At 41.6% G+C, this 12,985-nt stretch overlaps 1 protein-coding gene across 50 annotated transcripts in view; it reads right to left on the minus strand.

Annotated features, from left to right (window-relative positions):
* Window positions 1–10,266, minus strand: part of LOC110529548 (receptor-type tyrosine-protein phosphatase kappa) — a 159,486-nt gene extending 149,220 nt beyond the window's left edge. For 31 of the 50 annotated variants that reach the window (XM_036984949.2, XM_090242774.1, XM_036984948.2 and 28 more), the window contains exons 1-2: window positions 9,982–10,189; window positions 7,854–7,877 (exon numbers count right to left, since the gene is read on the minus strand). In XM_036984949.2, the coding sequence (XP_036840844.2) occupies window positions 7,854–7,877; window positions 9,982–10,054 (97 nt within the window). In that variant the 5' untranslated portion in view covers window positions 10,055–10,189. Of the gene's footprint in view, window positions 1–7,853; window positions 7,878–9,981 lie in introns of all 50 variants that reach the window. The other 19 variants (XM_090242783.1, XM_090242781.1, XM_090242782.1 and 16 more) reach the window with 2 other exon arrangements.
* Between the last annotated feature and the right edge of the window lie 2,719 nt (window positions 10,267–12,985).

The following is a 12,985-nucleotide window of genomic DNA, read 5'->3' on the forward strand; positions in this document are numbered from 1 at the left end:
GTAGGTCATATTCAGTAATTCAATATCTCCAAATGACTATAAAATAATCTGATCACAGTCAATTATTGGACCTTCTTTTCCACACTGCCAAAAATAGTCTCATACACTTTAGCTATAAGCATTTGAATGAACTAGTCAACTGCGAAGCATTTTGTTGTTTGCCCCACTAAATGCCACATTTTAGACGATGGGCATATATATATATATATATATATATACTGCTCAAAAAAATAAAGGGAACACTTAAACAACACACTGTAACTCCAAGTCAATCACACTTCTGTGAAATCAAACAGTCCACTTAGGAAGCAACACTGATTGACAATAAATTTCACATGCTGTTGTGCAAATGGAATAGACAACAGGTGGAAATTATAGGCAATTAGCAAGACACCCCCAATAAAGGAGTGGTTCTGCAGGTGGTGACCACAGACCACTTCTCAGTTCCTATGCTTCCTGGCTGATGTTTTGGTCACTTTTGAATGCTGGCCAGTACATTAGGAGACGTGGAGGAGGCCGTAGGAGGGCAACAACCCAGCAGCAGGACCGCTACCTCCACCTTTGTGCAAGGAGGAGCAGGAGGAGCACTGCCAGAGCCCTGCAAAATGACCTCCAGCAGGCCACAAATGTGCATGTGTCTGCTCAAACGGTCAGAAACTCCAAACTCCATGAGGCTGCTATGAGGGCCCGACGTCCACAGGTGGGGGTTGTGCTTACAGCCCAACACCGTGCAGGACGTTTGGCATTTGCCAGAGAACACCAAGATTGGCAAATTCGCCACTGGCACCCTGTGCTCTTCACAGATGAAAGCAGGTTCACACTGAGCACATGTGACAGACGTGACAGAGTCTGGAAACGCCGTGGAGAACGTTCTGCTGCCTGCAACATCTTCCAGCATGACCGGTTTGGCGGTGGGTCAGTCATGGTGTGGGGTGGCATTTCTTTGGGGGGCCGCACAGCCCTCCATGTGCTCGCCAGAGGTAGCCTGACTGCCATTAGGTACCGAGATGAGATCCTCAGACCCCTTGTGAGACCATATGCTGGTGAGGTTGGCCCTGGGTTCCTCCTAATGCAAGACAATGCTAGACCTCATGTGGCTGGAGTGTGTCAGCAGTTCCTGCAAGAGGAAGGCATTGATGCTATGGACTGGCCCGCCCGTTCCCCAGACTTGAATCCAATTGAGCACATCTGGGACATCATGTCTCGCTCCATCCACCAATGTCACGTTGCACCACAGACTGTCCAGGAGTTGGCGGATGCTTTAGTCCGGTTTTGGGAGGAGATCCCTCAGGAGACCATCCGCCACCTCATCAGGAGCATGCCCAGGCGTTGTAGGAAGGTCATACAGGCACGTGGAGGCCACACACACTACTGTGCCTTTTTGTCTTGTTTTAAGGACATTACATCAAAGTTGGATCAGCCTGTAGTGTGGTTTTCCACTTTAATTTTGAGTGTGACTCCAAATCCAGACCTCCATGGGTTGATAAATTTGATTTCCATTGATAATTTGTGTGATTTTGTTGTCAGCACATTCAACTATGTAAAGAAAAAAGTATTTAATAAGAATATTTAATTCATTCAGATCTAGGATGTGTTATTTTAGTGTTCCCTTTATAAATTTTTTTGAGCAGTGTATATATACAGTGGGGAGAATATGTATTTGATAAACTGCTGATTTTGCAGGTTTTCCTACTTACAAAGCATGTAGAGGTCTGTAATTTTTATCATAGGTACACTTCAACTGTGATAGACGGAATCTAAAACAAAAATCCAGAAAATCACATTGTATGATTTTTTAAGTAATTCATTAGCATTTTATTGCATGACATAAGTATTTGATACATCAGAAAAGCAGAACTTAATATTTGGTACAGAAACCTTTGTTTACAATTACAGAGAGCATACGTTTCCTGTAGTTCTTGAACAGGTTTGAACACACTGCAGCAGGGATTTTGGCCCACTCCTCCATACAGACCGTCTCCAGATCCTTCAGGTTTCGGGGGTGTCGCTGGGCAATACGGACTTTCAGCTCCCTCCAAAGATTTTCTATTGGGTTCAGGTCTGGAGACTGGCTAGGCCACTCCACGACCTTGCGATGCTTCTTACGGAGCCATTCCTTAGTTGCCCTAGCTGTATGTTTCGGGTCGTTGTCATGCCGGAAGACCCAGCTACGACCCATCTTCAATGCTCTTACTGAGGGAAGGAGTTTGTTGGCCAAGCTCTCGCGATACATGGCCCCATCCATCCTCCCCTCAATACGGTGCAGTTGTCCTGTCCCCTTTGCAGAAAAGCATCCCCAAAGAATGATGTTTCCACCTCCATGCTTCACAGTTGGGATGGTGTTCTTGGGGTTGTACTCATCCTTCTTCTTCCTCCAAACACGTTGAGTGGAGTTTAGACCAAAAAGCTCTATTTTTGTCTCATCAGACCATATGACCTTCTCCCATTCCTCCTCTGGATCATCCAGATGGTCATTGGCAAACTTCAGACGGGCCTGGACATGCGCTGGCTTGAGCAGGGGGACCTTGCGTGCGCTGCAGGATTTTAATCCATGACGGCGTAGTGTTTTACTAATGGTTTTCTTTGAGACTGTGGTCCCAGCTCTCTTCATGTCATTGACCAGGTCCTGCCATGTAGTTCTGGGCTGATCCCTCACCTTCCTCATGATCATTGATGCCCCACGAGGTGAGATCTTGCATGGAGCCCCAGACCGAGGGTGATTGACCGTCATCTTGAATGTCTTCCATTTTCTAATAATTGCGCCAACAGTTGTTGCCTTCTCACCAAGCTCTATTGTCCTGTAGCCCATCCCAGCCTTGTGCAGGTCTACAATTTTATTCCTGATGTCCTTCCACAGCTCGCTGGTCTTGGCCATTGTGGAGAGGTTGGAGTCTGTTTTATTGAGTGTGTGGACAGGTGTATTTTTTACAGGTAACAAGTTCAAACAGGTGCAGTTAATACAGGCAATGAGTGGAGAACAGGAGGGCTTCTTAAAGAAAAACTAACAGGTCTGTGAGAGCCAGAATTCTTACTGGTTGGTAGGTGATCATATACTTATGTCATGCAATAAAATGCAAATTAATTACTTAAAAATCATACAATGTGATTTTCTGGATTTTTGTTTTAGATTCCGTCTCTCACAGTTGAAGTGTTCATATGATAAATATTACAGACCTCTACATGCTTTGTAAGTAGGAAAACCTGCAAAATCAGCAGTGTATCAAATACTTGTTCTCCCCACTGTATATATGTTGGTTGTCTGTATACTGCTTTCGTGACTCGAAGTGAAAGTGTGAGATAGGACAAGCTGAATGTCTGTTTTGAATCATCAGACACTGGCTGTGGAATAACGTTTTTCTTTCTCTCCAGCATGTCTGTGAAACCTGTCAGACGCACTCTTGCACGGCATGCTGTCTGAGAAACACAGGCCAGTATAAAACACTATAATCCAGTAGAGTTCAAGACCATGCATGGAATACACTTCGTCCAAATTGTATGTGGAGTCAATGAGAATAATGTTAAGTGATTTAAACGGGGTGTGCCAGTGTTTTCCGCACACAGCTCCTCAAAAAGTTCTACAGTTGCACCACTGAGAGCACATTGACTGGCTGCATCACCGCTTGGTATGGCAACTGACCATAAAGGCGCTACAGAGGGTAGTGCGTACAGCCCAGTACATCACTGGGGCTGAGCTCCCTGGCATCCAGAACCTATATACCAGAGGCGTCCGGTTGAGCAATGTAGAAAGAAGTCACACAAGGTCTCTTCTCCAACAACTTTTGTAAATAATCCTCAATTTCGCCTAAATTCATACTTCTCATAACCTCAAAAGTCATTTTAATTACCCAGTAATAGAGTGTACCTAAGTTAGCATGAGCAAACAAGTCACACGCTTTGGAAAATCAACTGAAAAAACTTCACCCCATCTTCAATAGCCACTTCAGCTAACCCAATAACACTGGAAATCCTTGTCAGAGAGCTGGCGAAATCATGTGAAAGTTAGGCAGTATGGATGGCTGCACTGGCTCCAATTCAGGCAACCGGGCAGAACGACAGATCTGTATCTTGTCAGCTCGGGGATTTGAACTTGCAACCTTCCGGTTACTAGTCCAAGGCTCTAACCACTAGGTTACCCTGCCGCGCACAATGACATACTATACTCTTTCACTGCTCTTTAAACTTCTAGTGGATCTTGTTTAGTTTCTTCTTCAAAGACAAATTGCTGTTAAAAGCGCAGCGGTGACGGTGTCAGAGGAATGCCCTAAAAATTGTCAAAGACACCAGCCACTGCAAGGCAAGCAGTACTGGAGCGCCAAGTCTGGGTCCAAAAGGCTCCTGAACAGCTTCTAACCCCAAGACTGCTGAACAGTTAATCAAATGGCTATCCTGACTACTTGCATTGACCCCCTTTTTATTTGCACTGGCTCTATACACACTCACTGAACTCTTCCCACACACTCACACATACTCCAACACACACAGACTACATTAGCATTTACCCCTACCTACATGTACATATCACCTCAACCACCTTGTACCCTTGCACATTGACTCGGTAGCAGTACTAGATCTCCTTAAACACTCCAACCAGAACAAAAAAAGCCAAAATACCAAAACTGTAATCTATCATAGGTTTCTTTTTCTCTCCCACTCTCCTCTTAGGAAAAGTCCAGTCAGCTTTCAAAAGAAGCTTAAGGGCAGGCATCAGAATAGACCACCAAAAATGCCATTACGGATTTAATCTCCAAAATGCTGTGATGACAAAGACTGGGGATAACTGGGGTCTGAGACATTCACCGGGGCCCGGAACACAAACAATTGCAGAACATCTCTCCATGTCCCAAATAACAAGTAGACAGGAGAATGATGCATGCTCAGAGCAGACACACACCATCACTGTGCTCCCATGCAGAGCTTCAAGTGCAACTCCACAAGGCCTTTCTTGTCTTGCGTGTTGCCTAGAGCCCGTGTTGCAGTGGGCCTGAACTAGAGGTCGACCGCTTATGATTTTTCAACGCCGATACCGATTATTCGGCCGATTTTTAAAAAATGTATTTGTAATGACAATTACAACAATACTGAATGAACACTTATTTTAACTTAATATAATACATCAATAAAATCAATTTAGCCTCAAGTAAATAATGAAACATGTTCAATTTGGTTTAAATAATGTAAAAACAAAGTGTTGGAGAAGAAAGTAAAAGTGCAATATGTGCCATGTAAGAAAGCTAACGTTTCTTTTCCTTGCTCAGAACATGAGAACATATGAAAGCTGGTGGTTCCTTTTAACACGAGTCTTCAATATTAGGTAAGAAGTTTTAGGTTGTAGTTATTATAGGAATTATAGGACTATTTCCCTCTATACCAATTGTATTTCATTAACCTTTGACTATTGGATGTTCTTATAGGCACTTTAGTATTGCCAGTGTAACAGTATAGCTTCCGTCCCTCTCCTCGCTCCTCCCTGGGCTCGAACCAGCAACACAACGACAACAGCCACCATCGAAGCAGCGTTACCCATGCAGAGCAAGGGAAACAACCACTGCAAGGCTCAGAGCGAGTGATGTTTGAAACGCTATTAGCGCGAGCTAACTAGCTAGCCATTTCACTTCGGTTACACCAGCCTCATCTCGGGAGTTGATAGGCTTGAAGTCACAAACAGCGCAATGCTTGACGCACAACGAAGAGCTGCTGGCAAAACGCACAAAAGTGCTGTTTGAATGAATGTTAACCGCCTGCTTCTGCCTACCACCGCTCAGTCAGATACTTAGATACTTGTATGCTCAATCAGACTATATGCAACGCAGGACACGCTAGATAATATCTAGTAATATCATCAACCATGCGTAGTTAACTAGTGATTATGATTGATTGTCTTATATAAGATAAGTTTAATGCTAGCTAGCAACTTACCTTGGCTTACTGCATTCGCGTAACAGGCAGGCTCCTTGTGGAGTGCAACGAGAGAGAGGCAGGTCGTTATTGCGTTGGACTAGTTAACTGTAAGGTTGCAAGATTGGATCCCCCAAGCTGACAAGGTGAAAATCTGTCATTCTGCCCCTGAACGAGGCAGTTAACCCACCGTTCCTGAGCCGCCATTGAAAATAAGAATGTGTTCTTAACTGACTTGCCTAGTTAAATAAAAGGTGTAAAAAATGTTATTTTATTTTTTTAAATAAAATGTCAAATTAAAATCGGCAAATTAGCGCCCAGAAATACCGATTTCCGATTGTTATGAAAACTTGAAATTGGCCATTCCGATTATTCGGTCGACCTCTAGCCTGAACAGGAATGAAAATCTCCTATTAGTCCGGTTCAGAATAGATCGGTCTGAGTGGGCACCTCCTGGGGCCAAATAAACACTTAGAGCCCAGGGCCTTGGAAAAACCACAGACATTTGATGCTGTATGGTAAAAGGGTCATTGGATGCGTTATTCAAGGTGGTAGGCCTGTGTTTAACACATCTGTCGGGTTTAAAACAAGAACAAACTTGCTTATTAATTTGTAATCCCAAGAAAAACTGGCAGATGGATAACATGCTGACAAAACATTTACAAGTGCAAGTCTGAATAAATAAATAAGAGAAATGATACAGAGGCTGCTGATTTTGAGGAAAACTACATTTAAAATCCATACCGTTGCAAAATCACTTGACACATTTTGTCAGGTATTGATTCACCATGCATAATCTAAAGCTTCAGAAAATGAAGGGAACAATACCTGGCTGCATGCTGCAAATAGATTTTGTTGAGGCTACACATAAAAAATACATACATTTCCCTCGCAGGTGCTAAGATAAGTAACTTAAAACTAAGATATAAGACTCCTTGTGCTGCTCTGAGTCGTCAGCAACTTACGCTTGTTGAGGAATCTTATTGTTATTGAATAGAAGGGGGTAGATGTTCCTCTGTATTGCCTCACTCACTAGACCATGGTCTACCATGACCTGTTTTACTGAGGGGGCATGGTCGTTTTATGAAACCATGTTGCCTTTTTTAAACCAGACCAAGATGGAAACACTGGACAAAGCATGCAGTAAACATGTTCTTGGGAAAAGTTGTGTGCATGAAAAACTGGAAGCTGAGATGTAGTGAAGGATACCCCATTAGGCCTTGGAGCAACTGAAAATACTCACTCTCCTGTGCACAAAGATCAAAGACAAAGGTAATGGAAATAAAAGCATTACAATTAATTGTTTGTCAGATCAACCAATAAGACTGAGGTTAGGCTTGTTCTTGCTAGTACTGACTGACCATATGAAAGCCTGAATAGTTCTTCTAATTAGGGGTCCATTTTGAATACATCTCACCCAGTAACAGCTGTTCCTCTCCTGCAGAGTCTACCTTTTGATTAATGGCCATCTCTCCCAAGAGTCATTCACACCTGATTCTCTGATAGGTGAGCAAATAAATTAGTTTGCTACTCTGTTACTTAGGCAACCACAGAGATATTACAAAGCAAATACTAAATGGTAACTGCAGATCAATATCATTTAAAATACTCTGTAACAGCTGGAGTTATTTCATGTTATTGCACACACACATCACAACTAAATGAATGTGTGCAATTTGGCCAACTTCATGTGAACTGTAGCCAGCAAAGCAAAGTGTCTATTTTACAAGAAAGAATTGAGTTAACCTCTTACAAGCAGTGGTTTATTGTCCCAAATCTTGTGAGAGCAGAACTAGCCTTTTCTGGAGAGAGGGCCATTAACAGAGCTACAGTGAGACAGCTGCACAGAGAACATATTGCGCATTCAAGGTGGCATAGTACAACAGCCAGGAGTCATCAGGTCACATTGAATCAGGACAGGGGCTCCTGTCGAATGATAGCACAGCTCAGTAACTCACCCTTCACCGGTTGTCCCATTTGCGCTGCGGCCAGATGGAAGCAACAGAAAATATATAAGTGGATTAGCACACCGATTTGTGTCTTTTCATCGCAGAGCAGCATTGGTTTATGAAATGTAAAATGATCTTCTAGTTCATTTCCTAATAACGCCAGCATAATCACATTATTTACAAATCAATCTCCAAAATGTGTAATTTGCCATCCTATTTTTTTGATTACTCTAATGTATTAATCTATGGTTAAGACTTTCTGATGAATATAAACAGCTGTACCCCCCCCCCCCCCCCCCCCCCGTGGTGAATTAATCTGATGATGCAGGTAAGGAATGTGTGTATGCGTTTTGTAGAGAAAGACATATGGAGGGCCTCTGTTAATCAGCAATAAAAAAGGGGAATAGAGGCAGTGGCTAATGATTATGAGATAAATATCTGAACAAATCAGATTCTTAAAGGGGCAGTGCATGAGATTTTACAGTTTCACTTTATTATACTTTTTTATTTAAATAGGCAAGTCAGTTAAGAACAAATTCTCAATTACAATGACGGCCTACCGGGGAGCAGTGGGTTAACTGTGTTGTTCAGGTGTGAACGACAGATGTTTACATTGTCAGCTCAGGGATTCGATCCAGCAACCTTTCGGTTACTTGCCCAATGCTCTAACCACTAGGTTACCTGCCGCCCCTTCCACTCTATGAGGTCAAAATAACACTATGAAATTGTGAAAATGATTATTAAAATCCCCATTTTTGTGTAAGGGCTGTTTGGGGAAAAAATCCTGGAATTTCATCCTGTTTAGGTGGAATGGAGTTTTTGGCCCAGATCATGACCTCACAATCAGATCTAGTTAATCATGACTAGTCATCTTTTATTTGCATATGCATCTTCCTACTATGAAGGTGTAAGCGGGTAGGCTCTAGATGATCCTATCTGCCAATCAAGGCTGTGTAAGTAAATACATAAAATTATGTAATAACAGGCCAACAAGATCAGACTGAGCTTCATTTTTTTTATGGCAAAAGGAGACTCAGGGAAATACATTTTAAAATGTTTTAGTTATTTTCATGAACACAGTCATTTATTAGACATACAGTGATGATACAATTTTTAAAAGACTGCATGGAATGATTATTTCAAAAACGTGCTAATTCTTTCAAAACTAAAAGAGACGGATTGCAATGCAAATGAGTGATCAATTTTTATTGGGACTTCGAGGAAATTGAATTTACATATATTTAAAATGACAGATAGCATTTCACAGGTTTCGTTGGGATTTGCCATTTAAATGTTTATAGACAACAGGACTCCCTCTCCTGCTGTTTTTCCAAGGCCCCCGGGACAGGGTATGAGAGGAGACGTCAACAGTATCGGATTTCATTTACACAAGAGAAAAAATAAATATGTTTGACCATTCCAAATAGTCTAGTAGTAAGCGTATACATTAGACGACAAGAAATACGTCGTTGAAATTAGTGGTTTAACCATTAAAACTGGTGGTTTATTTGAAGAACTTATTGAAGAACAACAGTTTTGTCAATTTAGATGAAAGTGTTGTAACTGAAGGTGAAAAGCATTGCGAGGAATACAAAAATAAATGTAAACCCGAGAGTAAGTTTGTAATTCTGTATTGTATGGTTCCATCTCAGTTTTTATTGTTGCTCATTACTGTACAACCATACCATGCCATATTTCAGGTAACATGATCGAAGTGTCCATACAGACCAATTCAATGTTGTGATCAAGCAGAAATCATGGATCCGAGAACTTCTCAAATATGCTACATTCGGATGCATGCAACCACGAAAGGATGGACTCAAATACTTTCGTTCAAGGACCAGTCAACATTCTGGGATGTAACCGTATATTTTGAACGCAAATTTGCTCTCTATTAGTCTCCCTGCAATAAAGCCACGGCAGGAATCGGACCCGATTTAGAAGTATTGATTCGGGAAACATTCTCAGAAAAATTAACATAATTTGCAAAGGTATGTTTTGCATATCACTTTTTTTCCGGATCAACAAAATGTAACAACGCACACCTTGATTTAAATTACTGCAACTCAAACATTACCACCAACTTTCCTCTGCTCCGCGTCTATAGTTTTTCACAGAAAGGTTTAAAGATCCTTACCTGCCGTGAATTGAGCACCAACACTTAGAATTGAAAAGTAGAGTAGTTTGAAGCCAAGTCTACACGTATCCATGTTTGTTTACAGAGTTTTTTAAGTTTTAAAGCAGTTCGAGACGCGAATTATTCCTGTGGATTCCAGCGCTCCATTCTCACAGCTTCACTCTCGCGGACAGCCTACTTTGTTTCTCCGTGAGTGGAAAGAAAGTCCATGACGTCAGCATTGTCCCCTATTCAAACCGCTCTGCTCAGACTAGGTGCTCTGAGATCGACTGCAGGCTCCCCCTAATGTCGGCAAAGCGCTATAACCGTTTAGGTTGCATGCGTCTTTTTCTCTCCAACGGAACATAAAGTGTGTCCAGTTGAATTTCTGTTGCATTAAATTGTTGATTAACCTGAATTTAATGAGTATGTTGCCTATGGAAAAGTAGCTCCAAGAAATGCATTCAGTAAGAACTGAATATTCTTTGTGACCCATCCACAAGGACATTGTCACTTATCACCACTGTATAATTCACAGAGAGTGGTACACGAGTTCCACTATGTTCCACCTGTTTACTGGAGGGGGGAATCATAGATGTGTCTCATGAAAAGAAAAGGGGAGGCGTTAAAGTTGCAGGGTGAGCTGTTTTGTTATTGGACGGGTAGTTTACTTGTAATAACTCAGTAGAATCCCTCTGTCGACACTATAGGGACTTGAATTGAATTGTAAATATGCGTTGCAGATTAAGCAGATATCAAACCTCGAAATCCTTGATTACAGTAACATACCAATCACGCAACAGCAGCAATTTAGTTTACTCTCCCATTGATTCATAGGAAGTACTTATCTCTATGTATTGGTCCCTTTTAGGAGACTTGAGGATGACTGCTGACAATTTGCTGCCTTCATGCCTTCATGGGTGTCAAGTCAGTCTGATCATGACATGATAGAGAGATGTAAGGAGAGAGGAAATGTAACCTGATTGTATTTGATCTGGGCTTATAATTACATACCATGGACAGTGAGTCTGTGAGTCTGTCAGACTTACCATACTTGATGCTCAGTTCAGCTCTGCTCCAATGAGACTCACTGACTCTTCAGTGAGGGTTTGAGAAGCAGCCCTGGCTGCCATGTAAACAGCTGAGATCAAAGGCTGCTTCTGCATCTCCCTGCTAAGGGTGGGTGGGCCAAAGAGCCTTTGGAAGGTGCCAAACTCAGGTGTCAAAAATGTTTGGACAGCATAGTCAGCTCTGCTCTTGCCTTGCAACACTTACCAAATAACCCTGCTTTGCTCTTTCTGAAACACACAGAGGAAAACTATTTGAACTGACGAATCGAGACAAAGTTTGAAATGGAGAGAATGGGGAAAAGAAAGAAAGAGCCAAGTAGACAACACAGTGAATGTGTTAACGGTGCTCAAGGTTGCCGGTCAGTCCTCGGGATTCGCTAAATGAAAGAGAAAGAAACATAAACCCACTCTTCAAACATCCCTTTTGAGAGAAAGAGTGTAGAGTTCGAGAGTGCTGTAGGTAGGCCATGCTCATTAAAATGGCTATTTTCCTCACTAGGAAAATTCAGAAAATTCAGCAAGCAAATATAGGCTAATGTTTGACTTTTCAATCAATTTATTGACATGAAATAAATATAAATAAGACGGTAGTAATGAGTATTTACAGGTAGTTCAGCTGTACGGTAGCCTCAAGACTAGCTGAAGAACAGCAAATATGGGCAGGCTACTCTATTTCTGTGACGATATTCATGAGATTTGGATGGTTACTGCTTTGTTTTACATCACATGGTGCATTTCAATGGGCTTGTTTTATTTCCCAGACTGAGATGCAGGCTCATGGCTATGTGAACCACTGTTTTCAAGCATGATGTGTAAAGAATGCATGGCTGGATGAGCACACCAGACCACACCCTTCAGAATGTCACAATATGTTATACACAACACAATACAGTATCATAGAATTCTCCCCCTGAAATACCACAAGGCATTTCAGAACATCATCAATGAGTTGACAATGAGTTGAATGTATACATTTGTTGTATTGTATTTATGATAATTTGGAGTAAAGTAAAATTCCTTTTATATAACAATAAATAATAAACAATAATGTGACTGAACTGATTAAAAACCGGAGCCTCCAGAGTCGCACCAAAGCAGTCCAACTGTAAGACTTTGGCCGCGAAACAGAAATACTCCCAGATCACACTGCGGCAATAACAGTGTTTATGAAGAAAAGACATGTCAATGCCAACCATTTTTTCAACATCAATCTTAATCATATTCATTTCCTTTTGGCGTTTGTCGTGTTTGTTTCATCTCTAAAGTAATCTTGTTCCAAATCAGTGTTTGTTGTCTTTTTACACTGCTTTTGTTTACATTCTGATGCTTTCATACCCAATCCTTATGACTACGTGGCAGGTAAGCACTATGACCAAGCATTTGCATTTTAAGGATGACATAGTGGTTGAGACAGCACACACACACACAGACACGCTAGCGTATGCATGCAGGCACACACTTCACAACGAATGTATGAACATGTACATAAAAATGACAAATGTCTTAAAAGGTGTATACGTGTAAACAGCATAGGGATGATTCATTACTCCCCATAGACTTGCTGAACAAGTCTGTTAATGTTCTATTACAGTGACTGACTGGTGTGTTCAGACATCCAATGAGAGGGGAAAGCATTGTGACCCATTTTAAATTTCACCTTTATTTAACTAGGCAAGTCAGTTGAGAACAAATTCTTATTTTCAATGACAGTCTAGGAACAGTGGGTTAACTGCCTTGTTCAGGGGCGCAGAATGACAGATTTTTACCTTGTCCGCTCGGGGATTTCGATCTTGCAACCTATCGGTTACTAGTCCAACGCTATAACCACTAGGCTACCTGCCACCCCATGATTAGGTTAAATGAGGTGTCTGTTAAACATATCTACCCTAGAACATACACAGCATGTACTGTACCTGTCACGTTCTGACCTTAGTTCTGTTATTATATCTTTGTTT

The sequence above is a fragment of the Oncorhynchus mykiss genome, chromosome 8 (assembly GCF_057628025.1).
Source record: "Oncorhynchus mykiss isolate SJ-2025 chromosome 8, ASM5762802v1, whole genome shotgun sequence".
NCBI lineage: Eukaryota > Metazoa > Chordata > Actinopteri > Salmoniformes > Salmonidae > Oncorhynchus > Oncorhynchus mykiss.